The sequence below is a fragment of the Phalacrocorax carbo genome, chromosome 28, assembly GCF_963921805.1.
Source record: "Phalacrocorax carbo chromosome 28, bPhaCar2.1, whole genome shotgun sequence".
NCBI classification, from domain to species: Eukaryota; Metazoa; Chordata; class Aves; order Suliformes; family Phalacrocoracidae; genus Phalacrocorax; species Phalacrocorax carbo.
The window spans coordinates 2,383,265-2,411,190 of record NC_087540.1 but is presented as its reverse complement, the minus strand read 5'-3'; the positions used below and the strand labels follow the sequence as shown (position 1 = coordinate 2,411,190).

The 27,926-nt window shown below is 61.3% G+C and overlaps 4 protein-coding genes across 15 annotated transcripts; all 4 read right to left on the bottom strand.

The window, feature by feature from the left end:
• Nucleotides 1-60: 60 nt before the first annotated feature.
• SNAPIN (SNAP associated protein) lies at nt 61-1,853 on the bottom strand. Its single transcript, XM_064475142.1, has 4 exons — nt 1,406-1,853; nt 808-854; nt 583-701; nt 61-487 (listed from the first exon to the last, which is right to left on the bottom strand). The coding sequence occupies exons 1-4, from the start codon at nt 1,753-1,755 to the stop codon at nt 383-385; spliced, it is 621 nt and encodes a 206-aa protein (XP_064331212.1). The 5' UTR covers nt 1,756-1,853; the 3' UTR covers nt 61-382.
• On the bottom strand, nt 1,792-10,432 carry LOC135318184 (mothers against decapentaplegic homolog 4-like). 5 transcript variants are annotated; one of them, XM_064475135.1, is made up of 13 exons: nt 10,303-10,328; nt 7,895-7,938; nt 7,392-7,640; nt 5,092-5,266; nt 4,962-4,982; nt 4,645-4,848; nt 4,418-4,549; nt 4,196-4,324; nt 4,058-4,111; nt 3,767-3,950; nt 2,717-2,885; nt 2,176-2,314; nt 1,792-2,089 (listed from the first exon to the last, which is right to left on the bottom strand). In XM_064475135.1, the coding sequence occupies exons 3-13, from the start codon at nt 7,626-7,628 to the stop codon at nt 1,878-1,880; spliced, it is 1,656 nt and encodes a 551-aa protein (XP_064331205.1). In that variant the 5' UTR covers nt 7,629-7,640; nt 7,895-7,938; nt 10,303-10,328; the 3' UTR covers nt 1,792-1,877. The 5 variants fall into 5 exon arrangements, with proteins under 5 accessions (XP_064331205.1, XP_064331204.1, XP_064331208.1 ...); XM_064475134.1 differs by lacking the exon at nt 7,895-7,938 and having other exon boundaries at nt 10,303-10,432; XM_064475138.1 differs by lacking the exon at nt 7,895-7,938 and having other exon boundaries at nt 2,717-2,794; nt 10,303-10,432.
• A 1,794-nt stretch (nt 10,433-12,226) lies between these two features.
• CHTOP (chromatin target of PRMT1) lies at nt 12,227-21,460 on the bottom strand. Of its 4 annotated transcripts, XM_064475344.1 has the most exons (7): nt 21,276-21,454; nt 19,941-20,022; nt 18,292-18,445; nt 15,629-15,757; nt 15,000-15,186; nt 14,735-14,872; nt 12,227-13,470 (listed from the first exon to the last, which is right to left on the bottom strand). In XM_064475344.1, exons 2-7 carry the CDS (start codon nt 20,003-20,005, stop codon nt 13,268-13,270), a joined length of 876 nt encoding a protein of 291 aa, XP_064331414.1. In that variant the 5' UTR covers nt 20,006-20,022; nt 21,276-21,454; the 3' UTR covers nt 12,227-13,267. The 4 variants fall into 4 exon arrangements, 3 of the variants coding, with proteins under 3 accessions (XP_064331414.1, XP_064331416.1, XP_064331415.1); XM_064475346.1 differs by lacking the exon at nt 15,629-15,757 and having other exon boundaries at nt 15,000-15,183; nt 21,276-21,453; XM_064475345.1 differs by lacking the exon at nt 15,629-15,757 and having other exon boundaries at nt 21,276-21,451.
• A 1,752-nt stretch (nt 21,461-23,212) lies between these two features.
• Nucleotides 23,213-27,126, bottom strand: S100A1 (S100 calcium binding protein A1). Of its 5 annotated transcripts, none has more exons than XM_064474996.1 (3): nt 27,047-27,126; nt 23,635-23,783; nt 23,213-23,509 (listed from the first exon to the last, which is right to left on the bottom strand). In XM_064474996.1, exons 2-3 carry the CDS (start codon nt 23,773-23,775, stop codon nt 23,366-23,368), a joined length of 285 nt encoding a protein of 94 aa, XP_064331066.1. In that variant the 5' UTR covers nt 23,776-23,783; nt 27,047-27,126; the 3' UTR covers nt 23,213-23,365. The 5 variants fall into 5 exon arrangements, with proteins under 5 accessions (XP_064331066.1, XP_064331067.1, XP_064331065.1 ...); XM_064474997.1 differs by lacking the exon at nt 27,047-27,126 and adding an exon at nt 26,882-26,982; XM_064474995.1 differs by lacking the exon at nt 27,047-27,126 and adding an exon at nt 25,723-25,859.
• Between the last annotated feature and the right edge of the window lie 800 nt (nt 27,127-27,926).

Here is a 27,926-nt window from a genome sequence, read left to right as displayed (position 1 = left end):
CTCCTTTCCCCAAGGCACATCAACGTAAGGGAGTGTTACAGGCACTGCCTCGCCAGCCCCTAAGCAACACACGCTCGCTTTTATTACGGCACCTACAAATCTGGAAATACAATTCGGGTTCCCCCGGCTCCTTCAGCTGCAGCTGAAGAGCTGCGGCCTCACTGCGCAGGACTTCTCACCCCCTCCCCGTGCTGCGGATGCTCAGGAGAGCGCTGCTCCAACCAGGGATACCTGCTCCCCTCACCGGCAGCCCGTTCCCCTTCGCTGTCCTTACGGAGTCGCACCCATCACTGTCCAGGGCCGCTCCGGCCCGGCTCGCGGGGCTGTCGGCGCAGCCGTGGCACGAGGCGGATCCGACCCGCTGCTGCCACAGGGTGGGGTCTCACTTGCCGGGCAGACCCTGCGGGTAGCCGCCCGCCGCCTCCAGCATGGCCCTCCTCCGCACAGTCTCCTTGGCCACGCTGTGGTTCAGCCTCCGCAGCCGTTCCTGTACGGGGGAGAACGGCAGCCGTCAGAACGGGATTGGGGCTGGGGTCCCCCAAAACGCTGCAACCTCCAACCCCCCGGATTCCCCGTGCTGACCTGGGCGTTCTGCAGGATATTGTTGACCAGCACCACCCTGCGCCGGGCGTTCAGCAGCTTCTTCACGTAGGGGTCGAGGTCCAGCGCCACTTTCTGGTCCTCATTGATGCGGCATAGCTCTGGGGAGAGAGCAGAGAGTGGGAGCAGGCCCAGGGCATGTGGGGCAAACCCTGCTGTGTCCCCCCAAGCCAGGTGACACACACGCGCCCCCCCGCCGTGCCTCACCTGTGGCCAGGCTGTCGATGTGCTCCCGCAGCTCCACCTGGCTCTCCCTGCGGAGGGGATGGCTCAGTGGCCAGGACAAAACCCTCACCCCCAGACCCAAACCCACCCCTACTCCCCCTCTGACAGGGAACCCGCACCCCCCAGCTGCCCCTGACTCCCTCACCTCACCCACCCGCACCCCCTCAGACACCCCTAGCTCTCCCCACTACAGACCCCTAATGCCCCCTACCAGCACCTCCAGCCCCCTCAGCCCAGCTCAGACACCCCTCAATTCCCCATACAGGCATCCCATAACCCCCCCAGGTGCTCCAAAAGCTCTTCATCCCCCACAAAACCGCCTCCCGCCACCCCACCGGGGCCGTACCTCCCTCCTCCTCAGCCCCGCTCCCGCCGCCATGCCTCCTCCTCAGCCCCTCTCCCGCCGCCATGCCTCCTCCTCAGCCCCTCTCCCGCCGCCATGCCTCCTCCTCAGCCCCTCTCCCGCCGCCATGCCTCCTCCTCAGCCCCGCTCCCGCCGCCATGCCTCCTCCTCAGCCCCGCTCCCGCCGTTCCCCACAGACGCCCCGGCCCCTCCTCCCTCCTCCCGGTTCTACCGGACCTGACGGCGTGGACGTGCCCGTCGAGCTGCCGCACCGCCGGCCTCAGAAACTGCAGCAGCCCCTCGGCGAACAGCTCCCGCGCCGCCGGGCCGCCGCCACCGCCGCTCCCCGCCGCCATCTTGGCGCCGCTCAACGCCGCGGGGGCCGCCGGGAAATGGCGGCGGCGCGGGGGCCGCCGGGAAATGGAGTCCGCCGGGGCGGGAAAGTCACTTCCGCCCCGCGGCGCGGGGGCTGCTGGGAAATGGAGTCCCGGGCGGGCCCCCGCGGGCACAGCTGGATGCGCAGCTGGAGCCACACCCCCTGCCCTCCACAGCGCCAGAGAGCGCCAGGCGGCAAACCCCAAACCCATTCATTAAATAACGGTTAAACCCAGCCCCTGCCACGTGTTTTTGGTGCTTTCTGCTTTTTCTTTTTTTTTCTTTTTTTTTTTTTGGCTTTTTCTTACAAAAATTAAATTAAGAGGGGTGGGGGTTAGCGCAAGGGGCCCGGTTCGGCAGCGGGCATGGTGTGCAGGACCTCGTCCAGCAGCTGCAGGGCGCGGTGAAGGTGCACCTCTATCCAGCACGGTGTGTGCTTGATGCTCTGCCGGGGGTAGTCGGGCCCCCAACCCTTGACGAAGCTCAGCCGCAGGATGCACAACCGCCGCAGGTCGTCCACGCCGATCCCCGCCGCCGCCGAAAGCCCTGTCCGGGAGGGACACGGCTGTGGGTGGGAGATCCCCATGGACACGGGACGGGGTTCCTGTCCCAGCCCCGGGGGGGTCACTCACCCACGGCGGGCGCGATGCCTCCCACCGAGCCGGGCCCCGGGATGTTGCCAGCCACGGCGGCAGCCTGAGCAGCGGCCGCAGCCTGGGCCGTGGCTGCTTGCTGCTGCATCTGGCGGTGGCACTGGCGCAGGTCAAATACCTGGAGGGGCAACACAGGGAGACCCCTGAGCTGGGCAGAATTGGGGGGGGGAATGCCCCAGGGACCCCCTTTGGCAGGGGCATAGGATCCCTCCATCCCTGCAGCCCCTCCATTGTCCCTCTGAATTGGGGACCCTTAGCCTGGGACTCCCTTTAACATGGACAAGGGGCTCCCTCCATCCTTGGGGTCCCTCTGTTGCCCCCCAGCATGTGGGACCCATTGCCCAGAGCCCCCTTTAACGTGGCCACGGGGTTCCCTCCATCCTTGCGGTCCCTCTGTTGCCCCCCAGCATGGGGAACCCATTACCCAGAGCCCCCTTTAACGTGGCCATGGGGGTCCCTCCACCCCTGGTACCCCTCCCTCCTGGGGACTTGGGGTCCCCCCCCCGCGGGGATGCCCCACCTTGATGTAGGCACCAGGGTAGATCTTGTGCACGGCATCCCCGGGGGCTCTTCCCGCCTCCCGGTCCAGGTAGTAGCTCTGCACGAAGACGGCGTGGTCGCTCAGGCACCGCATCCACACGTCGCCCTCGCCCCGGCACTCCAGCTGCACGCCCTTCCCGATGTGCAGCCTGTCCCCCAGAGACCGTCAGCACCGGCGCCCCCCTGGCTGCCCCCAAAACCCCCCACTAGCCACCTATATCCGCCCGCTCGCCCTGAACATCTCTCATTTGCCCTCTATATCCCCCTTCAGTCCCGTACCTTGCCCATTTCCCACTGTCCACATTCCCCTTTCTGCCCCATATACCCCCATTTGCCCCCTATTCCCCCCTTCTGACCCATATATCCCCCATTTGCCTCCTATTCCCCCCTTCTGACCCATCATCCCCCATTTGCCCCCTATTCCCCCCTTCTGACCCCTATATCCCCCATTTGCCCCCTATTCCCCCCTTCTGACCCATATATCCCCCATTTGCCCCCTATTCCCCCCTTCTGACCCATATATCCCCCATTTGCCCCCTGTTCCCCCCTGCTGACCCATATATGCCCCATTTGCCTCCTATTCCCCCCTGCTGACCCATATATCCCCCATTTGCCCCCTATTCCCCCATTCTGACCCATCATCCCGCATCTGTTCCCTATATCCCCTGGTTACCCCTATTTTTCCCCTAGATCCCCCTTCTGCCCCATCTATTCCCCATTTACCCCTACTTCCCCCCTTCTGCCGCATCATCCCCCAGTTACTCCCTATTTTCTCCCATTTTCCCCCAATATCCCCCTTCCACCCTGTACATCACCCCTGCGCCCCTGTGAACCCTTTTGCCCACCCTTCTGCCCCACGCCTCCCCCCAACATTGCCCCCCATTAACCCCATCCATTCCTTCATCCCCCATTCACACCCGTACCCCGCAGCTGACTCCCACCCTTTTTTCCCCCCACCCCATCCTGCCCCACACCCACCCTCGGCACTGCCCCGCGGCCCCCCCGCCCCCCACTTCGCCCCCCGCCCCACCGGGCCCGCTCGCTGGCGTCGGTGCGGTGCACGTTGGAGAGCTGCCCCAGGCAGAAGCGGTCCCCCCCTGAGGGGTCCACGTAACCGTCCACGATGACCACGGGGCAGCTGGATGGCACCTTGAAGATCTCCCCCACCTGCACGTCCATCTCAAAGTAGGCGATGGAGCACCAAAACTCCGGCCCTTGGGGGGGAAAGAGGCAGATTTGGGGGGGGGGTGGTTGTCAGGGCACCCATGGCTCGTGGAGAGGGTGATCACCAGGGTGCTAATTAGGGTGGGGGGCCATTTACCGGGGTGGGTGGACACCGGTTGCTGGTACGGCCCGGAGCTATGGAGTGGGGGCCCTGGGGAGACATGGGGTCAGCGCAGCGAAGGGGCTGGGACCTTGCAGACACCCCTCCCCTCCCCAAATCCCCCCCCAGACCTACAGTAGTGGTTGGGGTGGTGGAGCGGGGGCTGCGGGTGGCTCTGGCTGCTGGACTGCGGTGGGGGCGTGGGCTGTGGCCCCCCCAGGCTCGGTGCGTAGACGGCTGCACCGCTCCAGCTCGCTGGCGAACCTGGGGCAGGAGAGAGGGTGGCCGGGGGAGGGGTGTTTCCCCATGCGGGACCCCCGCCGAGCCAGGGGGACGTGGGGTGCCCCCGGTACTCACTGTGGTAGGGCAGCTTGCGGTAGCCGTTCTGCGGGGGGGGCTGCGCCGGGGTGGCTGGGGGAGGCGTGGGGCAGGCGATCTGCAGCAGCCCCTCGCCGTGGGGCAGCGAGAGCAGGGAGCTGCCGGGGGCCACTGTTGGGGGGTGGGGGAGGTTGGAGTGAGGGGGCTCAGGTTGATGCCCCCAAACCCTTCCCAGGGGATGGGGGTTAATGGGGGGGGTGCCTTACCTGGGGGTGACATGGGCAGCGTGGGGTAGAGGCTCCCGGGGACGCGGGGGGACTCGGGGAGCTGCAGGGGGGGCAGCGGCTGGTGGTAGGGCTCGGCGGGGGGCAGACGCGGCGCCCGCTTGGCCCCCTGCTCCCGGCCGGGTGGCACCTCCATCTGCACACAGTCATGGACAAACTCCTCCTTCACCAGGCGCGTGGGGGGCACTGGGGAGGGGGGGGGACACACACCGGAGACCATGGGGGGCACGGGGACCCGCTGTGGGGAGGGGATGCTGGCTCCGGGGGTGCTCCCCGCCGGCCCTGTGCCAGGGTCTCACCTGTGCTCTGGATGCTCAGACCTGCTGGGGAGAAATGGGGGGTGTGTGGGGGGTGTTATGGGTGCTGTTGGGGGGACCGGGCTGACCCCCCCCCACCCCTTTCCTGGGGGTCCCGGAGGGACTGGCTCACCGATGGCAGGGGCCACCACGCGCTCGTAGTGGTAGGGGTTGACGCAGACGCTGTCGTACTTGAGATCGAAGGCAAATTGGCAGAATTTGACGTGTTTCAGCTCGTTTTTATGTAGGTCGGGCCAACGCCAGAGCCGGGCGTAGATGACGTGAGGGAACCCCTTCCTGCCGGCCACCTGCGGGAGACAGGACGGGGACACCGGAGCGATGAGGTGGGGGCATGGGGATGGTCCCCAACTCCCGATCTCCCCCCCGCCCCAGCCTTGGCTGACAGCCTCCAGCCCGCCTGCACAGTACCGCAAAACGCATGTCCGGCGCCAGACCCCCCCAGCATCCCCCCCTGGCGCAGGGCCTGGCGCCGGGCCGGGACCCCGCGGCGGCCGGGGGGCTCCCCCTGCGCCTCCCCGGCTCCAGACATAACAACCCCCCCGCTGTCCCCCCCCCCAGCTCCCGCTCGCAGGCTGCCAGACAGTGACTCATCCTGGGAAGGGGGGCCGAGTCGCCGGGGGATGCCAGTGCTGGGGAGGGGGGCCACACGCACACAGCGCTGCCTGCAGCTGCCCCTGCCTCCATGCATCTGCCCCAACACGGTGGGGACCTCTGCCTGTCCCCGTCCCCCCGTCCCCCCGTCCCCGGAGCAGTGGCGGTTGTGGGTGGGTGGGTGCGAGCCCAGACGCTGAAGTCAGCGTGGCTCCCAGCCCGGAGCTGCAGGCTCGATGCGGTGGGGGTCCCTCTGCGCACCCCTCCTTGGTGGGGTCCCCTTCACTGGGGCCCTGGGTTTCCCCCAACTTGGGGAGGGCACCAGGACACCTGGGTTCCCCAACTCCAGGAGGGCTGGGGGGTCTTGGGGCATCCCAGCACCCTGGTCCCCCAAGCTTGGGGAGGGCTTGCATGGGGTGCCGTGGGGCACCCAGGTCCCCCCCAGCTCTAGGAGGGCTGTGGGGTCTCAGGGATCAGAGGGCACCCCAACACCCAGGTGCCCCAACTCCAGGAGGGCCGTGGGGTCTCAGGGGTCGTGGGGCACCCCAACACCCAGGTGCCCCAACTCCAGGAGGGCCGTGGGGTCTCAGGGGTCATGGGGCACTCCAACACCCAGGTGCCCCAACTCCAGGAGGGCCGTGGGGTCTCAGGGGTCATGGGGCACCCCAACACCCAGGTGCCCCAACTCCAGGAAGGCCGTGGGGTCTCAGGGGTCATGGGGCACCCCAACACCCAGGTGCCCCAGCTCCAGGAGGGCCGTGGGGTCTCAGGGGTCGTGGGGCACCCCAACACCCAGGTGCCCCAGCTCCAGGAGGGCCGTGGGGTCTCAGGGGTCGTGGGGCACCCCAACACCCAGGTGCCCCAGCTCCAGGAGGGCCGTGGGGTCTCAGGGGTCGTGGGGCACCCCAACACCCAGGTGCCCCAGCTCCAGGAGGGCCGTGGGGTCTCAGGGGTCATGGGGCACTCCAACACCCAGGTGCCCCAGCTCCAGGAGGGCCGTGGGGTCTCAGGGGTCATGGGGCACCCCAACACCCAGGTGCCCCAGCTCCAGGAGGGCCGTGGGGTCTCAGGGGTCATGGGGCACCCCAACACCCAGGTGCCCCAGCTCCAGGAGGGCCGTGGGGTCTCAGGGGTAATGGGGCACCCCAACACCCAGGTGCCCCAGCTCCAGGAGGGCCGTGGGGTCTCAGGGGTCGTGGGGCACCCCAACACCCAGGTGCCCCAGCTCCAGGAGGGCCGTGGGGTCTCAGGGGTCGTGGGGCACCCCAACACCCAGGTGCCCCAGCTCCAGGAGGGCCGTGGGGTCTCAGGGGTCGTGGGGCACCCCAACACCCAGGTGCCCCAGCTCCAGGAGGGCCGTGGGGTCTCAGGGGTCATGGGGCACTCCAACACCCAGGTGCCCCAGCTCCAGGAGGGCCGTGGGGTCTCAGGGGTCATGGGGCACCCCAACACCCAGGTGCCCCAGCTCCAGGAGGGCCGTGGGGTCTCAGGGGTCGTGGGGCACCCCAACACCCAGGTGCCCCAGCTCCAGGAGGGCCGTGGGGTCTCAGGGGTCGTGGGGCACCCCAACACCCAGGTGCCCCAGCTCCAGGAGGGCCGTGGGGTCTCAGGGGTCGTGGGGCACCCCAACACCCAGGTGCCCCAGCTCCAGGAGGGCCGTGGGGTCTCAGGGGTCATGGGGCACCCCAACACCCAGGTGCCCCAGCTCCAGGAGGGCCGTGGGGTCTCAGGGGTCATGGGGCACCCCAACACCCAGGTGCCCCAGCTCCAGGAGGGCCTTGGGGTGCATGGGGGGCTGTAAGGCTGGTGGGGCGGGGTTACCTGGAGCCGCCCGTCCAAGGTGCGCTGGATGGTGACGCACTTGCTGGGGTGGGCGCCGTTGGTGGTGATGGCGGCGATGAGCGAGTCGAGCTCGTCCTTCTTCTCCTTGAGCTTCTTGACGAGGCTCTCGATGGCCCGCTTGGCAAAGGTCTCGTTCTCCCCGCCCTGCCGGTGGCACATCAGGCTGTGCACGATGCTCAGGCAGGCGTCGCTGCTCGTGGGTGCGCCGAGGGACATGGCGCTGCTCCCCTGCAAGGCACGGCACGGCACGGCCCTGCCTGTCACCCCGCGGCAGGGGACCTGCTGTCCCCCCTGCCCTCGCCTGCACGGCCGCCAAGCCGCGAGTTAAGCACCGTACGGGGTGCCGGTGCCCACGGGGCAGACACAGGGCGGTCGGTGCTGGCAAGGGGGGGACGTGGCCCCTGTGTGGCACCGGGGACGCAACAGCCCCCCAAAACGGCACGTGGCAGAAAAGGAGGACGCGGGACAAAGCCGTATGTCACCTCGGAGTGGGGGGGCCAGCCCGGACACCTGGGTTCCACGGTCCCTGTCCGGGGTGGGAAGAGGCACAGGGGTTACAGCAATGCCAGGATGCTCAGGGTGTCCCCAGCTCCCCGTGGCGGGTGGCTCTGACGGCGGCAGAGCCAGAGGTGGGCCAAGGCTCGGCAGCATGCACAGATGTGGGGACGCTGTCCGTGTCACACCACTGGCCCGGCAGGGAGCATGCCTGCCTGTACGCAGCGTGCAAGGGCGCCTGCACGCATGCAAGCGCTCGCTCTGGGCCGGGGCGATGGACACGTGCTCCGCCGCTGCCTGTCCCATCGCTGGCGCAGGGGCCAGACTAAACAGAGCCGCAGCTTGGCGCCGCTCCTTAACCCCTCGCTCGCTGCTGGGCTTCTCCCTTTCCTGCCTCCCCTGCCAGACTGCGTACACGCCAAGAACCGCATGCATACGCACACGTGCCAGGGCCTCGCGAGCATCCCCAACCCGGCCGTGGCCGTGCCGGGGCGGCGCGCCTGTTGCGGTGCCACCGCAGTGGGGTCCCGGCTCTGCAGCACAGCGGGTGCGATGCTCCGGGGTCTGGGAAAAAACCTTGGGCCGGCGGCAGACGCAACAGACACAACAAACCGTCAGCTCCTGCGCCACGCCGCTTATCCGTGGGACGGGAGGCAAGCTGTCCTGCCAACGCCCTGCCTGCTCGTCCCCCCCGTTGGGCGTCGGGCCATGGCCCCTCTCTTGCCGGAGCGATGCCGCTGGCTGGGCTCCTCCGGCCTGAGATGAGCCAGATGCTGCCGGCCATGGGGACACCTCCAGGGATGCTGGAGGGGTCCTGCCGAGCCCTCCGTGGTTGGGGCACAACCTTGAGCACCCCGCCAGGCCATGGGGTTCACCCCATGGGTGCTAACACAGCCTCGGGCACCCGTCCTGGTGCTGCCCTGATGCCAGCACTCCTGCCTGCTCTCTGCCAGCCTGCTCATCCCTAGGGGCCCTGCCTGCCTCAGGGCTCAATTTTAAGGCCAAAGGAGGTGAAAGAGGGTGGCGGGGACTCTCTGAGCAGGAGCTGTCCAGGATCGCCCTGGAAGGAGCGTCCAGGGGCCCCAGCGTCAGTCCCAGTTCCCCCCAGCTCCAGTGGCTGGACCCCAAGGCCAATGCCAGCCGCTCCGGGAAAGACTCAAAGGGCCAGGGCCATCTCCAGCCCCATCCAAAACGCAGCCTGGTCTGGTTTGGGGGAAACTGGGGTGAGCTGGGGCCAGAGATGGCTTCTCCCAGGCTCCAGCTCCCCCCTGGAGATGGAACGGCCAGGGGCGCTCCCGGAGGATGTCCCTGTCGGCACCGCAGGCAGAGCGGACCCCAAAAAGGCCCCTCCTGCCCCGGCGTCGGAGCAAACCAGAGGAATAATGAGGCGCCTCATCGCCCCGCTCCAGATGGAAAGTGACATTTCTGTGCGAGTCTTTTGTCCCAGCTGAGGGGACGCGGCTGGGGGCTTTTCACAAACCTGTCAGGGCTCCTCCTGCCGCAGCACGGGGCTGGGATCGAGGTCTCCCCTCCTCCCCACCCCGCATCGCTCCTGCCATAAAAATACCTCGCTGATCCCGCAGCCCGAGCCCCAGCGCCGGAGTCCCAGCCCAGGAGGGGGACGAGCAGCGTGGGTTGGGGGGACGCGAGCTCCCGCAGTCCCCGCACGGACACGGACTCCGGCCTAATCTCCTCGGCTCCAGGGTTGCTAACTTTGCTCCCAGATAATCCCAAAGGCAGGGACAAAGGGACTGGCGGGTGCCTGGGTGGGGACTTCATTCCTGCCTGTGCCTCCCCGCTGCCAGCCCGGCTTCTGCCCCCCAGCCCAGCTCCGGCTCCCCGGGCTGGGAAGGGGGATGCTCTCCGTACTCGAAGCCTTGGCTCATGGAGGGAGGCTGAGGAAGGCAGGGAGGGAAGCAGGAGGGATGCCCTGGAAAAGCAGGTGCCAACGGGCCGTCCCCGCCACATCCCAACTCCCAGGACTTCGAGGGGCAGTGGCCCACCTCTGTCCTGAGGTCGCCCGCAGGTTGAAAACGGGTGTTCCCCTGGTTTTGATGCAGCGTCGGAGCGGGGTTTGGGGCACCGGGCGGGAGGAGAGCGGGGCGAGGCACAGGGGGGCTGCCTGAGCGGGTGGGGGTCCTTGTGCCCCCGCGCCCTGCCTGGTCCCCCCGCGCCCAGGCAGCGCTGCACGGCGGCTTAACGGGGGCGACTGCGCTGACAGCGGGGGGCCGGGGGATGCCGCAGTAGGCAGGTGGGATCGGCAGAGAGGGGCGACGGGCTGGACGCAGGGTTTCGAGTGGGAGGACACGAGTGGGGACGCCCGTGGGAGCCGGGGTACAGGGGGGCTGGGGTCTTGGGGTAGAGGGGAAACACCGGGGCCGGGCTGGCTACTCACCTCCGCCGCCCGGCTCTCCTCACTCGGGGCTCGGCTCCCGCGGCATGTCCTCGGTCTGCCCGCGGCCCTGCCCGCTCCCCTCCCCGCGGCCCTGCCCGCTCCCCTCCCCGCGGCCCTGCCCGCTCCCCTCCCCGCGGCCCTGCCCGCTCCCGCCGCCGCTTTGCAACTTGTTTGCTACAACAACAAAAGGAGAAGCCGGAGCGCGTGAGGCGCTGGTGCGCCGTAACCAATAGCAAACAACGTGACAGACGGTTGTCGCGTCGTTAACCAATAGCGGCCGCGCTTTCACGGCGGGCGGGGCGGCTGTCTGCTCCCAGAGGGATGCGACGTCGTTCCCCGCCGGCGCCCAGACGGGGTCCCTTTTCCTCCCCCTCAGGGGAACGAGGGTCCCCTTTTCCTTCCCCCCACCTCAGGAGGCACAGGGGGTCCCCTTTTCCTTCCCCCCACCTCAGGAGGCACAGGGGGGTCCCCTTGTCCTTCCCCCCACCTCAGGGGGCACAGGGGGGTCCCCTTGTCCTTCCCCCCACCTCAGGGGGCACAGGGGGGTCCCCTTGTCCTTCCCCCCACCTCAGGAGGCACAAGGGGGTCCCCTTGTCCTTCCCCCCACCTCAGGAGGCACAGGGGGGCCCCTTTTCCTTCCCCCCACCTCAGGAGGCACAGGGGGGCCCCTTTTCCTTCCCCCCACCTCAGGAGGCACAGGGGGGCCCCTAGTCCTTCCCCCCACCTCAGGGGGCACAGGGGGTCCCCTTGTCCTTCCCCCCCCACCTCAGGGGGCACAGGGGGTCCCCTTGTCCTTCCCCCCACCTCAGGGGGCACAGGGGGCCTGCCCCCTTCTCCTTCCCCCCCGCCTCAGGGGGCACGGGGGGCCCCTTTTCCTTCCCCCCACCTCAGGGGGCACAGGGGGGTCCCCTTGTCCTTCCCCCCACCTCAGGGGGCACAGGGGGTCCCCTTGTCCTTCCCCCCCCACCTCAGGGGGCACAGGGGGTCCCCTTGTCCTTCCCCCCACCTCAGGGGGCACAGGGGGCCTGCCCCCTTCTCCTTCCCCCCCGCCTCAGGGGGCACGGGGGGTCCCCTTTTCCTCCCCCCCGTCAGGGTGCACGGGGGGTCCCCTTGTCCTTCCCCCCACCTCAGGGGGCACAGGGGGGTCCCCTTGTCCTTCCCCCCACCTCAGGAGGCACAGGGGGTCCCTTTGTCCTTCCCCCCACCTCAGGAGGCACAAGGGGGTCCCCTTGTCCTTCCCCCCACCTCAGGAGGCACAAGGGGGTCCCCTTGTCCTTCCCCCCACCTCAGGAGGCACAGGGGGTCCCCTTGTCCTTCCCCCCCCCATCAGGGTGCACAGGGGGGTCCCCTTGTCCTTCCCCCCACCTCAGGAGGCACAGGGGGTCCCCTTGTCCTTCCCCCCACCTCAGGAGGCACAAGGGGGTCCCCTTGTCCTTCCCCCCACCTCAGGAGGCACAGGGGGTCCCCTTGTCCTTCCCCCCACCTCAGGAGGCACAAGGGGGTCCCCTTGTCCTTCCCCCCACCTCAGGAGGCACAGGGGGTCCCCTTGTCCTTCCCCCCCACCTCAGGAGGCACAGGGGGTCCCCTTGTCCTTCCCCCCCGCCTCAGACCACTGCCGCAGGACAGCCCAGGGAAGGAGGCCGGAGGCAGCGGCTTCGCGCTGCAGGGAAGGGGAGGCAGAGCCGGCCTCCTGGGCCCCAGGCCGGCAGGAGACACGCTCTCTGTACAGGCTGTACGGCATCTCTCTGTGTCTCCCCTCACAGCAAAGGACACAGCCTGCCCTCGGCTTCCTTCTGCCCCTGGACATTCACCCCACAAAAACAGAGGAAGAGCAGAAAAACCCCTGCAAAAATCCACCCCAGAAAAAGAAGAGCACGAAAATCCCATTTCCAGGGGGGGAAAAAAAAGTCATCCAGACTCCGTGTTGCTTTTATAATTATTTCTCCTTTGTTACAACAAACCAGAAGTACAAGATTCCATTGAAACTGGAACAGTTCACAGAATGACCGAACTTAAAACTTGAGGGGTGGGGGGGAAAGAGACCCCCAAACCCATGGAGGGGGGAAGTGCAGGCAGTTGGTCTGACCAGAGGACGCAGTTTTGGTTACACCAAAAGGTGACAGATGAATTCTGGACCCCGTGTTTTAAAACGGACAGTTCTACCACACTTTGCCATCACAGCTGTAATTTTACGCTCCTGCTTCCAATTCCTTTAAATAAACACTTTCCTTGCAGGTACAGAAACCACTGGTGCCATCTGTTCCAATGCAATGCAAAGGAAACTAAAATTTTATCTCTAAATGAAAAAAAAAACCAAACTAACCCAACACAAAACCAAGGAATTTTCACCTGGGCAGAGCTGTGCACCTGGCATTAACAGGACACTGGCTACCAACAGAAGAGGAAGTTTTGGTGCGAAAAAAGATCGGCTTGCCTAGGAGTGCTACACCTAAGCCTGGCCCAACTGTTCGCCCTGCTGGGAAGGGTTTTTGTCTTTTTTTATTTGCTTGAGATGGGTTAAAAACTGAACGGCGGGTGTGAACTTGGCCCTTGGGTCACGCCTGGGGACAGGGCCGATCCCAAAACGCGGCCGCGGAGCTCAAGAGGCACATGAACACGCGATCCCAGCACCGCCGGGCGCTTCACCTAACGCAGCGCGGGCGCCGCACCGGGTCACCAGCGCCGATGTCACCAGACTAACGGCACCAGATCTGTCACATTCGTGTTTGGAGTACTCGGGGGAAGAAGAAGAAAAGAAAGACAGACATAAAAAACAATCCAAAAAAAGGTTTCATACAACAGAGTATCAAAACGTTAAAGGAACACACTAAAGTCTGATCTCTCGGTAGAACAGGGCCGCTCCCTATTCCTGCGGGTCCTTCCAGCATGAATCAGGGTTTCCATTTTTAGCTTATGGGCATCGACATAACACACTAATTTCAACAACAGTCTCTCGGAACGACCTTCAGTCGTTTGTTTCCGGGTCTGTCTGAGCCATGTAAGCATCCAGCTCAGCATCGAGGTGTCCTTTCGTTTTAGACATGTACGCATCTAACTGGTTGTCCAGCTGCTCCTTGGTCAACGCAGGACGTGCCGATCCTCTTCCTCGTCCTCTGCCTCTGCCGCGACCTCCGAAGCCCCCTCGTCCCCGGCCCGCCATGCCGCGACCTTACAGTGAGACAAGATGACGGTTACGCACTCCCCCAGACCCAGCCTCGGGGTTTGCCGCGAGGGCAGAGCCCCGGCCGCCGCTCCTCAGCGCCTGGACCACACGCCGCGCTCGGCAGAGCTGCTCCAGCACCTCCACGGGGAAGCGCTGCGGCATCGCCACAGCACCTACCCCTCAGCCGACCTCCAGCTCCTGCGGCAGGTCCGGCTCTGCCACGCTGGATTAGCTCCCCGGGCTGCTCCTGTTTCAGTCTAAAAGCCCAGACGGAGGTTTGAGCCACGATTAAGAGCTACACTCTTAGCTCAGCCTCCCACCTCCATGTTGCACACTTCGCTGCCACGGAGCGTACCCCGAGAGCCTACATATCGCTGGGAAAGGCTGAAGATTTTGGCAAAGCAGCAACGCCATTAACTATTATGAGCGAAGTTTTTCCCACAGACAAGTACTTCAAATCGAGAGGTTTTCAGACTGCTTCAGAAGTAGGATACCCAAGAGCCCACATCGATCAGCATTTATTTGTCAGGCTAAGAAATAAAGCTGAAGCTACAAGCCAAAGCTGTCAAGAGATAGGCAGCTTCCCGGTAACTGTCTGCTCTAACTCCTACAAACGTTGGGTCAATCCCAAGTAACAGGAGAGAGCGTTTGGCTCATGTTCTAACCAAACATCTGCCTGAAACATTAACAACCCTACCATCAACAGCTGTCTCCTGTATTTCCTCTTGCGCTCCTGCTTTACTGCTTCTCTGATTTGTTGTTGAAAATAGAGTTCATTTACCCAAGACTTGACTCAGTTTCAGACTCTGAATTCAAGTTTATTTTGCAGGGGTTTAGGCTTTCTCCTCTGTTAAATTTTTCCCTCCTCTCTAATTATTTTAGGAGTCTCGGTTTACACAGCCTCTGTATCATTTGCTTAAGTGCGAGGAGACAGCATAGTCTTCCTCAATTCCCTGGAAGATTACTCACTGCCTCGACTACTGTTCAAAGCACATGCAGCCAGTGACAAGCTGCAGGAGAGGAGGAGCTTCGCTGAGGGTCCCCAGAACCCCTCCAGCGACACCGACACGGTCAAGGACCTTGGTGAAGCAGCAAGGTATTTCAGGAAAGGAAAATTTAATCAGCCCTATGCCGCAAGCCAATTAAAAAATAGAGGGGGTTTGGGGCTGCATGTACTTCCGCATGCTAGCCTTAAAAAGGAAAAAGAAATAAAGCTTATTTCTACTTATTCAGCAGCAATGTGTCGCTCCTGAAGCTTGGCACACTCACCTCTGCCACCAAGTCCTCCACGGCCCATGGCGCCTCTGCCCAGACCACCTCTTCCAGGGCCACCGCGACCTCTAAGGCCTCCTCTTCTCAGGCCCATCCTAGGGGATATACCTCGTCCTCCGCGAAGCAGGCTCTGACCTTCAACAGCGAAAGGGAATTCAAATCACAAACTCCTTTTCCAACCGAGCAGCAGAACTGGAGTCACGCTGCCGAAAAGCCAGCGTTACTGACGCATAAGCCGCTCCAGTTGAGCCGCGGTACCGACCTCTGAGTGCGACTCCTCCTCTCAGCAGAGCTCTTGCTCCCCGGCCACCACGCATGGCTCCTCGCGGCAAGCCTCTCTGCCCCATAGACAGTCCTCTTCCTCCCATGGCACCGCGAGCAAGGGGTCCTGCCGGCCGGCCTAGTCGTGCCTGAATGTTACTTTTACCGAGGCGTTGTTTTAAGCTCTTCTGGAATAGAAGATTTTGAAGAAAGAAGAAAGTCATGCAGCAATCTCAGACTTCCACCACAAACTGCGCAGTGATCGCCTATCCGTAAAAGCGGTGTGTTTTTTTTTTTCTTTTTAAAAATAAAATAGCAGGTCACCGGCTCTCTGCAATATATAATCAAGCTTCAAAGACAGACAACAAAATCTGCTCTGGGAGGGATAATTTGTGAAGGTCAGAGGACACAGACCTTTCCTGGAAGCAAGTGTTTGTGCAGAGACAAGAAAGTTTGGAGATTTGGAAGGAAATATTTTTCTCCATTTTTAGCAGCGCTGCTCAGTTCAAATCAAAGCAGACACTTAATCCACAAGGCAGCCCACTAATCCCTTCTGCTGGAAGGTGACAGTCCAAGCAAATCCCTGAGACAGAAAGCAATTACCCCTGCCGTGGCACACGCCTAACCTACCTCTGCAGAGCAAGTGCCATCTGTGCAGCCACACACCATGGATGCCATTCCCAGTGGCCTCCTGCCCCAGCCAGGCCGGGCTTCCACCCAGATTAAGGCCACAGCTAGGAAAACCAGCAACTTTTCCATCTATGCTACGAAAAGAAAACTATACTGAAGAAATTTACCCTCACCAGACAGCAAAATAAGTCATATTTGTGTATCTGGCTTTTGAAGTGTTTTCCTTTTTTCCTTTTCTCCATGTCACGTATGTCCAGCCACCAGACTCCATTTCAGACAGAGCCGGCTTCCCTCGGGCCAGCCGTCGCAGCGCCTGTCCTCAAACGCCTACACCAGAACCGCTGCAGAGCCGGCCCGACTGCTCACGAAGCAGCTGCTGACCCGCCGATTTACATCCCAGCACTGCCAACAGGCACCAATCTGGTCTCCGCAGGGCAGGCTACAGCTTCTGCAGGCACCGCTGAACCCTGCAAGGAGCTAAGAAGCAACAGTGGGAACCTTCACACTTGCCTCATGAAAAAGAGCTCTCGGCCCTAAAGGTGACAGGAGCCGCCATAAAGGCTATATTTTACTACACTTCAAGTTATTCCTCGTCTACTGGTCCCAAGCCTGCAGACAGCCAAATTGGTTCCTCTAAAACCAGTCTCTTCTGTAGCTGTAGCAAGATTAAGCTTTACTACCTCAGAATTTAGATAGTCATTCACTTTTCCAACAGACATAGCAGCCTAAAGTGTCAGCCTCTTTTGCCCAGCCTCACTGGCAGGAATGAGAAAGCATGTGTACGTTCCGCATCCAATTATTCATTTATGTCACTTACCATGAGAGTTTAAGATAAGCTGCTGGACTCTGCACTGAAACAGCCTAAGAGTGCTCGCCCTTCTCCTCTACCTCAGAGCGGTAGCACCTTGGTCTGCTCCAGCTACTCAGTAAATGCATGTCTAGAACCACAGTCAGTATAAATGTTTTTACATTAAAAAAAAGCAGACAGCAGATTTATGTAAACACTTGTGCATTCTGACACAGAGGATGCAAAACACAAACCCAGGAATCTAGCAGGAGCAGTGCTCCTCCGCAGGAGTTTTGAGAGGTCCTTTCTGAAGCCCCGGTGACCCGTCATGGGGGTCAGTGTTCCCCAGAGCTTCTGGACACAGCACAGCCAGAAGGGGCAGAAAAGCTCCTGGTGATACCAACGCTTGTGAAAATCCAACCACCACATCAATTTCCAGAGCAACCTGCAATCTTTGAAGAGCAACTCAAAGTAAACCAGGTTTCCAAATTTCCCTACAAAGCCCTTCCATGGCCCTCCTTTGCTGCATTTAATTCCAGAAGACCGTGAAAGCACACCTAGGCCCAACATAAAAATCAAATGGGTTTAAGAGCTAAGCCAAAAGACTCGTTCTTCCCTGTTCTTCTGTGGCGCCTCAGTTCAGCAAGCAGAAACTTCACTTACCACTTGGGAAATTCTTAACTTTTCAATCTTTTTTTTAAGCAGAAAATAATTTAGACTACCCTTTCCAGAGCTTTTGTTTACAAGCTCTGCAACGCTAACTGGCACCACAGTCTGTTTTTACAACAGAAGTCTCAAGAGGTCTTAAAAAGCAGCTGCATTCCTCCTTATCAGTGAATAAGCCCAGAATGCGACCATGTGTGGCCGGTTTAAGTATTCCAGCTATTTGGTGAAGCTGCTCAGCTAAGAAGTTTCCAGGGTTTTCTCCTCATGTGCGAGATAACGTACAGGATCGTACTGAACTACTGCTGTAGCTGAGTCGTGCAGTGCCGCCACTCGAACTCGCTGCACAGCCACGTAGCGCTACTGCATGTTTCAATTTCTGCCCTACACATACATTTTGAGCTAATCTAAGCCTTCCCATTTTAACATAAGCTTCAAAACTTGCAAAAACCCCTAGAGTCTGACAACGAGCCGGCCCTAAACAAACAACTCTTCTGTATGTTATTGAGGTTCCTGTTGTAGCGGCATTTTGACCCCTGCCCCTTCCGTAAGTCCAGAGTTATGGAGAAGCACACTGATGGCAGCAGAGAAATCAAAATCTCGCGTGTTCGCTTAGGTCTTCTGCCCTCCGACAAGGCAGTTTGAGGAACACACCGTTATCTGCAGTACTCATCACCAAGACGTGGAACAATAAAGACTCTTTATAAGGAGAATGCAGTTCTATGCCTTAAATCCAGGCCTGCATTCTAGCATTCGCGAGCAATCAAAAAACGAAATCAGTTTGTTCATCTGTTCCTCGCAGCCAGCTGCTATCGAGGGAGTGCACCAAGACAGGGAGGAGTTGGGGATGGGAGCAACCAGCCTCAACTGGACAGTAAGTACTGGAAACAATCTGCAGCAATTGTAACTGCAGCTAGATTGCGAGATGAAGCACTCGGCAGATCCAGAAACTCAGAATGAGAACATTTCTCTGAAAAAATAGAGAGGAGATATGAACAGCCAGCACAAAACCCTCCCAGCTCAGTAATATTAACCAGTAAGTGACAAAGCATTACTTATCTGAAGCGAAAAGTGGGATTTTTCTGCAAGTCCCTTCTAGGTCTCTCATTTTTAACTTTCAGGAGCGTTTTTCAAAATCCACCATAACCTGAAAAAGCTGTCTGGTGGTGACAGGCATCAAGGGGCTGCCCCAGAATACGCCACTTTCTCTCACCTGTTTAAGCTTCAAAGCAGCCTGGACAGAAGGTCTATTCTCCATCTGCTGGGCCAGTCTTCTGTTTCTGGCACTGGCTAGCTGCTGCTGCTGCTGCATGGTAGCCCGAATATTCACTGGCATCGGCTGTTTGTTCTTCAGCATGTTAGTAAAGCTTCAAGGTCGAATAAAATGGGTGTTTAAATAAAGCTTTATTACATACATTTATCGGCATTTCATGGTTCTCAAGACTGGATCTCCAGATCCCATGAACCTTACGTAAAGAGTGGTACTTAGGTCACGTCATATGTGATTACGTATTCCTTGTTTTCCACAAGTGTGCAAGAACTGGAAACTCAGAAATGATGTCGTATATTAATTCAGAAGTGATAAAGCTTTAGGTTACTGATTTTAGAAATGGCGGAAGGAATGAAAACAAGCAATAAGCAGAGATGATCATGACAGATGGGAGAGGACATCACAGAAACAGAAAAGCAAACTGAAATCTGACTGCAAAAGCCAAATTAACCCTCAAAGATCAGAGACAACTGTGTAGAAACTCCACGCCAGAAGGCAGCTTTACAAAACACATCGTCCTGAAAGCAGACCCGTGTGCCTCTGGCGCACCACGGAACTGGTGCCGTAAGAAATGCCACCACCCAAGTGTGCTCACTTACATGAACAGTTCACTTGGCAATTTTTTTGGTGCACAAAGAATCTTCTGTCTGTACGAGCTATATAGGAGCAGAAGATACAGCAAGATGCCAAGCCTCCTTAGTAGCAACCCATCAGCTCTCTACTGTGTCCTGGGAGCTACACAAGACTGCAAAAGAAAACACTTACGGATGAGGAATATGGACTGACCAGAATGAAACGGGCCAGCAAACCTTCCCTGCACTGCACCCCACCACTCATCTTCCCTGGGGTAAGCTCCGACCACCGGGTCAGGCCACATCTCCCTGCTGCTCTTGCTAGAGCAGGAACTGCATGCAAACAGCTCCCTTTATCCCTCGTTCAATAATACTAACGTAGTTAATCCAAGGGTGATTAGTAAGAAAGTGACACGTAACTGCAGCATCGTTGTTAGTTGTCACTGTAGAAGCGCAAGAGCTCAATGGCATGGAAAAACAGAAGAATACTCAACGGAAGAAATAAAGAAATCAAGAAGAGAGAGAGATGGAGATGAAGCAAAGCATTTGCCTCTTACAAGGCCCAAAACATTGTTAAAGGGCCTTTGGGCTTGTTTAATGGCCTGCTGCATGCCTCTTACAGGCCAGACCACATGCACGTGTGTCCGCCTCGGACAAAGCAGCAAGCCTGCTGCAGCTTAGGTAACATGCTACCATGCTGCAGCGTCAACTATATAAATGTAAAAACATGTGGAAGAAAAAGGGAGGGTGTGAGGTTTCTCTCTTTTGTTATAACACATCCCACCATATTTACGTGTTGAATAGTTTAATATTAACTGCTATGGATAAATTTCTCCAAAACACTTGCCCTTTTAACCTTGCGTACCACATTTGTTGCAGCTTAAGACAGAGGTGCATAGCCATCTGCTTGTTTTAGTGAGGTTAAAAGAGGGCAGAAACCACGTTGGTTTTTGGACACCGGACAGTGATAATTAAGTAAAAAAATTTCTTATGAGCTGAAGCTGCTGTTGGCTTCCTCACCGCTCGTTCAGAGACATCTTGGTGGTGCTCTTTAGCACAACCTTCGGTGCTGACTGTGCAGCCATCTTCAGGTCAAGAGAATCTGCAAAACACAAGAACCAGATTTAAAAAACAGCACAGATATCTCATGCTTACTTGACTATATGTTAAAACCCCCCTGGCATTCCAGCTCCTTTGGTGGAGAGAACCGAGAACAGGGCAGGTAATGGGTATTCTATTAACGCATTTTTAGTAAGTTTTCTAGGCCACTACCATGATACAGCAGATTTAATAAATCAGCAAGTTATGCTAACTCATTCTTACTAAGAAATTGTCTTTTTAGAAAGCGAAAATTTTACCATTAGCAGAAGCAATGCTGCAAAACTACAGCCCATCAGCAGTCAAAATGGCACCCAAATATCTTGTTTAGTACAGCATCAGGTGATACGGCCACACTTCCTAAGCTTTTCGTATCAGAAAGATGGAAACCTTGATTTGTTTTAAACACACACATACCGTACGCCTGGCGATAAAATTCCAAGATTACAGAAGTCCCACATACTTTAAAAATATTAACATTCCATCCTCCCATGATGACTGCCACCACTTGGACAGAGAGGAACTGTACGGGGGCAGTCGCTTCGGCTTTTTAATATCTAATGCTCTGGTAGGCAGCTCATCCACAGTCCTAATGCAGCTCTTTAACATGAGAACGTGCTACATGCCTCACGAAAGCAGAAAAAGCAGTTAAACTCAGCTGTTACTCATCTTTGGAGCACAGCTCAGGCCCGAGTGCTTTGGCAGCAATGAATACTACTGAAATGTGCTAAGCTCAAACCCGGTAACTATGCAGATCTATTTTTCTTTTTTATAATTAGTACCAAACGTAATGCTTAGAAGACCGCCGAAAGCTACTCCCCCTCAAACTACTTTGAAAAAAAAAGGTTTCGTTACAATGTTTTACGATCCGTTGGCTAGAAATTGAGCCAACTGGCAGCCGAACCCTTTTTTTTTTTCCCCAGCAAAAAAATGCTTCTTAAAAGCGTTTTTAGCTTAACAACCACCAGAGCGCAGTTCGCAGAGGAAACCCCGCTCCCACAAGCCCGCCTCAGACGAGAAGGAAGGCCAGGCCCAGCTCTAGGCCGCCCACCCGGCCCCGTCCCACAGCTGCCCTACGAGACGGGGAAGGGGAAAAAGCCCGGCCCTGCGTGCATAAAGCCTGGGCAGGAGCGAACACGGCATCCCCCTCCACCCCCAAAAGGCAAAGATCAGCCCCCCCGGCCGCCTGAGGGGACCCCGCGGCCTTCCTCACAGAGCCTCCCCGCAGCCCTCCGGCCAAAGGCCAACCCCTCTCACCGAAGCAGACGCTCGCCAGGTCTCCGGTGGGGCTGACTGACCGGCTGGCGGGTACAGCGGGATGCAGGGCTGACTCCGGTGCCCTCCGCCCGCTCCCGCTGCACTCAAACACCCGGCGACAAAATGGCGGCAACAACCACAGCAGCACCCTCCCTCCTCCCACCGGCCAAAATGGCGGCGGCGGCGGCGCTCAGGGCGCAGGCGCAAAGCCCGGCACGTCACCACGCCCCCTACTATTGGGCGGGGAAGCCTTGACGCAAGGGGACGCCCCCTCGGCTATTGGTGGCTCGGGGCGGGGTGGGCGGGGCCAGGCTGCGGGCGGGAAGGTGCGGGGGGGTCCTTCCCGTCCTGAGGGGGAGTCCCTCAGGCAGGTGGCGGCGGAGGGTCAGCTGCGTTTTGGGCGGGCTCCGGCAGGACCGATCCCCGGTCATCAGGAGTACGGCAGGCGTGTGAACCTCTGCGGCAGGGCCCAGTCTCCCAGGGGCCACCCGGCAGGGCCTGGCCTGGATAGAGGTGTCAAATATGGGATTGAGAAGCAGCCTTGTGGAGAAGGACTTGGGGCTCTTGGTGGACAAAAAGCTGGGCATGAGCTGACAATGTGCGCTCACAGCCCAGAATACCAGCCATATCCTGGGCTGCAGCAGCAGCAGCCTGGCCAGCAGGGCAAGGGAGGGGATTCTGCCTGTCTGCTCTGGTGAGATCCCACCTGCAGCGCTGCATCCAGCTCTGGAGCCCTCAGCACAAGAAGGACATGGAACTGTTGGAGTGGATCCAGAGGAGGCCACAGAAATGACCCGAGGGCTGGAGCCCCTCTGGTGCGAGGCCAGGCTGAGAGAGTTGGGGTTGTTCATCCAGGAGAAGAGAAGGCTGCGGGGAGACCTTATTGCAGCCTTTCAGTGCTTAAAGGGGGTCTAAAGGAGGGATGGGGGCAACCTCTTTAGCAAGGCCTGTTGCGGCAGGACAAGGGGAGATGGTTTTAAACTAAAGGAAGGTAGATTTAGACTGGATATAAGGAAAAAATTTTTTACAATGAGGATGGTGAAACCCTGGCCCAAGTTGCCTAGAGAGGTTGTGGAGGCCCCATCCCTGGAAACACTCAAGATCAGATTGGATGAGGCTCTGAGCAACCTGATCTAGTTAAAGATGTCCCTGCTCACTACAGGGGAGTTGGACTAGATGGCCTCTAAAGGTCCCTTCCAACCCAAACCAGTCTGTGATTCTAAGAATACTGGAGGAGGTCTCAGGGTGCCTCTGGTCCCCCCACCCAGTGCCGTGCCATGCCTGTGGCCTGGCTGTCCCTAACGTCTCCCCGCTTTCTAGCGGGGCAGCCCCCGTGTGGGCCCCCACCGGGTGTGGTTTGGGGTGTGAGGGCCCAGAGCTGCGCGGGGTGGTTGGGGAGCACCGGGGCCGGCTCCAGCCCCGGCAGACGATGGCGCTGGCGGCCCTGCGCGGGGGCTAGGCTGGGCCGAGCCTCAGCGTGGGGGCTGCTGGCTGGAGGCCCGCTGGGTGAGGAGATAAGAACCGGTTCATCCAGCCCCATGGGGCGCGGTGCCCACGCCCGTGGCGGGACGGCAACAAGTCCCAGCCTGCAGCCAGCTCCCCCCCCCCAGACCCTAATGCCCCCCATATTGCACCCCCATGTCCTGCACTGCAACACTCCGCTGCAGGCCGGGGTCACCTGCCCCAGCTGTGCTGTGCCCTGGGGTGATTTGGGGTTTATGCCAGGCTCTGGGGCAGGGTGGGGCGCAGGGTGCGATGGAGGAGCCAGAGCAGGGTGGAGACAGGGATGTCTCCAGGCACTTGGGGTGACCCAGGGTGGCTTTTCCCTGTGACCCCGTGGCTCAGGAGAGGGAAGGCTGCCTGGTATCCCTGGGGGCACTAGCAGGGAGACAGGGTAGAAACCCCGACCCTGGAAATGAAGGAGCTGACAACGTGCCTCAGACTGGGTCGGTGCCTTTATTGTGGAGCTGGATCCCAGGTGGGATCCCCTGGGTGTGCTGGGGAGTGGAGAGTGAGCTGGGGGGGTGGCAGGGGGCTCTGCATTTTGGGGACGCCGTGGCCGGCTGTTGCGGGGTGGGGACTGGCCTGGGTCAGGCGTTCTCCCAGAAGAAGGTGTTGCAGGCCACGGTGAGCGCAGCCACCAGGACGACGTACTCCTGGAAGTCCACCTCACCGTCGCCATTTTCATCCAGGTCCTGCATGATCTTCTCCACGGCACCCGTGTCCTTCTGGGTCTGTTGGGGGAGGGCGGGGGGGTTACAGGGTGAGCCCTGGGGCTCGGCAGCTTGCTGGGACGCTGCTGCCCCAGGGCATGGAGGGAAAGGGGGACTCCCTGCACCCCAGTACAGCTGGTCCCTACCTCCAGGAAGCAGCCCAGCTCGCTCTGCAGCAGCTCCTTCAGCTCCTTCTTGCTCAGCTTGTACTTGTCCCCCTCTTTGCCCGAGTAATGGTGGAAGACATTGATGAGTGTCTCCATGGCTCCTTCCAGCTGCGATGCCATAGCTCCGGCTGCGGGGAGGCACCTGCTGCGTTACGGGGGGCAACCGCCAGCCCCCCTTGCTGTGAGGGGCAGCCCCCAAATCGTAGCCACCCCCTGCCCCATCCCCTGCCGGCAGCGTCGCATGCCGTGACCTCCACTCTGAATGCTTGGTGCTGGGCAGAGGGCTGGCAGCGGGGCCATGGGGGTCTCAGGACACCCCGCTGCTCCCCCAAACCGGATGGGGTGCTCCTGTGGGAGGGCGCTGCAGCCACCTGCCCCCCTCACAGGTCACCTGTGCCCCGGCCGGGACCTGCGCTCACCTGAGCTCCCCGCCGCGCCGCCCGCCCGCTGCTCCGAGTGCGTCAGGCTGGGTCAGCCCGGGGATGTTAAATAAGCTCCAAGCCCCCTCCCTCCGGGAGGATCCGATACCGGGGCTGGACAGCCCGGCTGGCACCGCCGGGGCAGCTCCGCGCCGCCTTCGCGGGGGCCGGGATGCGGGGAGCCCAAACCTGCGCTGCCCCGGGATGGCGCAGAGGAGTGTTTCCAGCCCCGCCGGTGCCTATGGGGCGGCGGTGGGCAGGGGAGGGACGGGTGGCGATGCCGAGCGTCATTTTGGGGGGCTCCATATCCCCATGCTAAACCTCGAGTGTCCCTTCTTGCCCCCCAAATGGCTGAGGCTGGCCCTGTGGGGCAGCGGGATGCCAGGGGACACGGGGATGTGTGGGGTGGCCAGCCCTGGGTCGTGATCCTGCGCCGGGCCCCAGCCCCGCTCGCAGCCGCGGGCCTTGTGGCACCCACCGCGGCGCCTGGGGTCTGACCCAGCGGCGTCACCCGTTCGGCGCCTGCCGGCATCCCCCATCTGTCAGCGCCGCCGTGCCGTGCCGTGCCGTATCGCTGCCGGATCCGTCCCCAACCCTCCTCCCCCAGGCTGATAAGGTGTGGGTATCCGGTGTCCTCGTCCTCGCACCGGGAGCCAGCCGTGGCCGGGGGGGAGCCGGTGGGGGCTATCGGGTGACTCAGCCCAGGCCCCCCCCGGGGCCACCCACTCCCCGCACACAGAAAGGCCTCTTGTCAAATTAAAAAAAAACCACAATCCCAGCCCAGAGGTTGCTCCAGCAACGGCTCGGCCAAGAAACCAGATTCCCGAGCTGGCATCGCCGACGCCGATAATCCCGGCCCTACTGCGGCTCTCGTTACGGCCCCGCATCCGTGTGGCGGGGGCGGCGTGGGGCTGAACCCACCACGGCCTCCCCACCACCGGCATCCCCGGGGGCAGCAGCAGCAGTGCTGAGCCCCCAAACTCAAGTGGGCGCGATCGGACACCCCCCCCCCCACAGCAGGGGGGGGCTGCTGGGGAGCTGCCGGTGCAGCGTTGTGGCTTTTCGCAAGAGCCGGGTGGTGCCGGGCTCTTTATCCCGGATTCCAGCCCTAATTTGGGGCTAATTATATCCTGCTCCCTCTGTTTCCATCTCCTTCCTGTCCCTGTGCTTGGGAAACGCCATGGCTGGGGACCCCAAAACCACCCCGTACCCCTACCCCATGTGCCTCCCCGCCTTGCTCTGTACTGGGGGGAGGGCCTGAAGGGTTTGGGGTGATGTGCAGGGTTTTGGGGGTCCAGCCCCTGTCCTGCACTTGGGGCAGCTGAGGTGGCTGCGAAGGGGGGTCCTGGATGGAAGTGGGGGTCCTGGATGGAAGGGAGGGTTTTGGATGGAATGGGGAGGTCCCTGATGGAAGCAGGGGTCCCAGATGGAAGTGGGGGGTCCTGGATGGAAGGGGGGGGTCTTGGATGGAAGTGGGGGTCCTGGGTGGAAATGAGGGTCCCAGGTGGAGGCTCAGGAGCTGCGTCCCAGCAGGACACAGCTCCCGTTTTTGGTGTGGGGTGGGGAGGGGGACCTGGGGCTGGTGACCTCCAGCAGAGGCCAGATCCGGGGCTGGGGGGAAGCGGGAAGGGACCCCGGTGGCACTCACTCGGCGGTGTCGCGTGGGGGCTGGCGGCGGCGGAGGCCCTGCGCCCCTCTCTCCGGCAGGCAGGATCCGGCTGCCCCTTCCGGGAAAGCCGGCTCCCCGGGGCTGTGTCGCCTGCCTACTTGGGCAGCAGCTGCCCGTGACGGGAACAGGCATCGCCGTCCCAGCTTAAAAATAACCCGCCGCCGGTCCCCGAGTCGGCACAGAGCCGGGGCCGCCATGGCCTGGGCACCGGCACAGCCAGCGTGTCCGACCCCGCGGCTGTGCCGAGCCCCCCAAGGGCTCCGGCTGTGCTCGGAGGGGCTCTGCCCCGCTCTTATTAAACCCCAAACCTCCCTGGAGATCAGGATTCGGCCAGGTGTTTCCCAAGCAGAGGGACTGGCTGGAACTGGGTGCCCAGGGGTGAACCCCGTTGCTGCGGGGGGTATCGTGTGGGCACCGGAGGGGTCGGCCCCGGGGTCTGCGGCCGGGCTCCCTGCTGCTGCGGTGCCGGCCGTGGGGAGAGCATGCCCGGCATGTCCGTGCTGGCAGCTCCCCAGGACAAACTCTTACCAAACCGGGAGCAGCGAGGGACATGCCAGGAGGTTTACACACATCTTGGAACAGGTTTCAGCCACTGCGACTCCCCATGCTCCACTTTGACCCAGCTAAACCAGTTGCTCCAGTTGCTGGTGCCGGGGCTGGGCCGATCTTGTCTCTCCATCCCATTGCTGGAGCATGGAAGAGGCTTTTCCATCCCTGGGGTTTGGAGCGGGGGGAGCTGCCGGACGCCTGCCGTGCCAGGGCCGGGGGGCGTTGAAATGGCGCTGACCCCCCCCATATTTCAGCCTCGGACAACAACGCTCCCCTCCAACGAGCCCCAGTAGATGCGGTGAGCTGGGGCGACCGCTGCCGGGCTGGCACCCACGGTGGCCACAGTCCCCATCCCTCGTTGGGGCCCTCAACCAAGACAGGTTGGGGACAACACCAGGACTAGGACACGGGGAGAAGCATCAACCCCCTGGGATGCACCTGCACCCCAACCCCGGGCTTTCACCCCGGCAAACGGGGTCCTGCGATGCTCTGCTGGAGTCCCCGAGGCGAGGTCACCGCTCCCTGTCCGTGGGGATGGCCCCGAGCGGGGATCCCAGGCTCAACCGGGAGGTGCCGTTTCTCCTTCTACCTGTGATTTGGCCGCATCCTGTCGCGGGGCCGCTGCAGCGCCTGCTGCCTCCTCACCCCGTCCTGGCACCCTGAATTCCAGGGGCGGCGAGTCACGGGCCCGCCTGGCTCTCGGGGCCGGTGATTCACCCCAAACCTGTCCCCGTCCCTGCCAAGCTTGACTCACCCCAGTGGTTTCCCAAGAGACCATCTGAGTCCCCTGACGTGGGGCTCGGCGGAAGTCCTGTCCTTGTCCCCCTCCGTCACCCCGGGGAGGGGGACGGGCCGGATGGGGCTGCAGGAAGCCAATTCCTCCCCTGTGAGCTGGTGTGACGGGTGCGGGGTGGGGACCGGGCTGCCCCGTGCCGGCCGGAGCCTCCCCATCCCTGTGGAGAGTGCGTCAGGGCTCAGCAGAAACCGGGCTGGTGATGGTAGCATTGCACCGGGGGCCTCCTTGCTCTGGGTCCCCAAAACACCGCTGCTGGGGAGGGGTCCAGGCTGGGCTGGGCTCCCTGGGACCCCACTCCCATGTGCTATCCCAGGGGGGGCCGCTCGCCCAGGCCTTGCTCCCCATCTCGCTCGGTGTCACGCTGCCGTGGGGGTGCCAGGACGCCGCCCCCGTGGCGCACAGGGATGGGGTGGCTGGCAACCAGGGAGCAGAGATGGTCCCTGGCATCACCCCCATCCCGGGCTGCCGCCCCCGGTGCCCCCTCCGCCTCTCCGCGGGGCTGTGCCGTGGGCACCGCGCGGGGTCTGTTTGGGGCCGAGGCGCGGGGCCGGGGCACGGGATGTGGCTCGGGGGCCCCGTGGGAACGGCGGTGCCGCGGAGCGGAGCTGCTCAGTCTCCCAGGTGGAAACCTGCCAGGGTTGCCATGTTATAAATACACGATGATTAAAGGGGAACACTCAGGCAGTTCCAGCCCCCTAATTAATTTGGATTAATTAATTTTTACAAAGCCCACTATTAATAGGGATGATGTCAGTGGGCGGCTGAGTCACAACTCTCACTCGGTGCGGGTCGAGCCTGGCCCTGGGTCTGCAGCGCTGCTGGATCGCAGGCTGGGACG

Coding starts and splice junctions, on each gene's coding strand:
- SNAPIN (XM_064475142.1), bottom strand. CDS start 1,755: ATGGGTTTGGGGTTTGCCGCCTGGCGCTCTCTGGCGCTGTGGAGGGCA. Junction 855..1,405: donor GGGCACGTCCACGCCGTCAG/GTCCGGTAGAAC, acceptor TCCCCTCCGCAG/GGAGAGCCAGGTGGAGCTGC. Junction 702..807: donor CATCGACAGCCTGGCCACAG/GTGAGGCACGGC, acceptor CTCTCTCCCCAG/AGCTATGCCGCATCAATGAG.
- LOC135318184 (XM_064475134.1), bottom strand. CDS start 7,628: ATGTCCCTCGGCGCACCCACGAGCAGCGACGCCTGCCTGAGCATCGTG. Junction 2,315..2,716: donor ACCCTGGTGCCTACATCAAG/GTGGGGCATCCC, acceptor TTGCCCCTCCAG/GTATTTGACCTGCGCCAGTG. Junction 2,090..2,175: donor AGGCATCGCGCCCGCCGTGG/GTGAGTGACCCC, acceptor CCTCCCGGACAG/GGCTTTCGGCGGCGGCGGGG.
- CHTOP (XM_064475344.1), bottom strand. CDS start 20,005: ATGGCTGCACAGTCAGCACCGAAGGTTGTGCTAAAGAGCACCACCAAG. Junction 15,758..18,291: donor CTGCTTTGAAGCTTAAACAG/GTGAGAGAAAGT, acceptor TTCGTAGCATAG/ATGGAAAAGTTGCTGGTTTT. Junction 15,187..15,628: donor ATGGCACTTGCTCTGCAGAG/GTAGGTTAGGCG, acceptor CTTCTATTCCAG/AAGAGCTTAAAACAACGCCT.
- S100A1 (XM_064474996.1), bottom strand. CDS start 23,775: ATGGCATCGCAGCTGGAAGGAGCCATGGAGACACTCATCAATGTCTTC. Junction 23,510..23,634: donor AGCTGGGCTGCTTCCTGGAG/GTAGGGACCAGC, acceptor CTCCCCCAACAG/ACCCAGAAGGACACGGGTGC.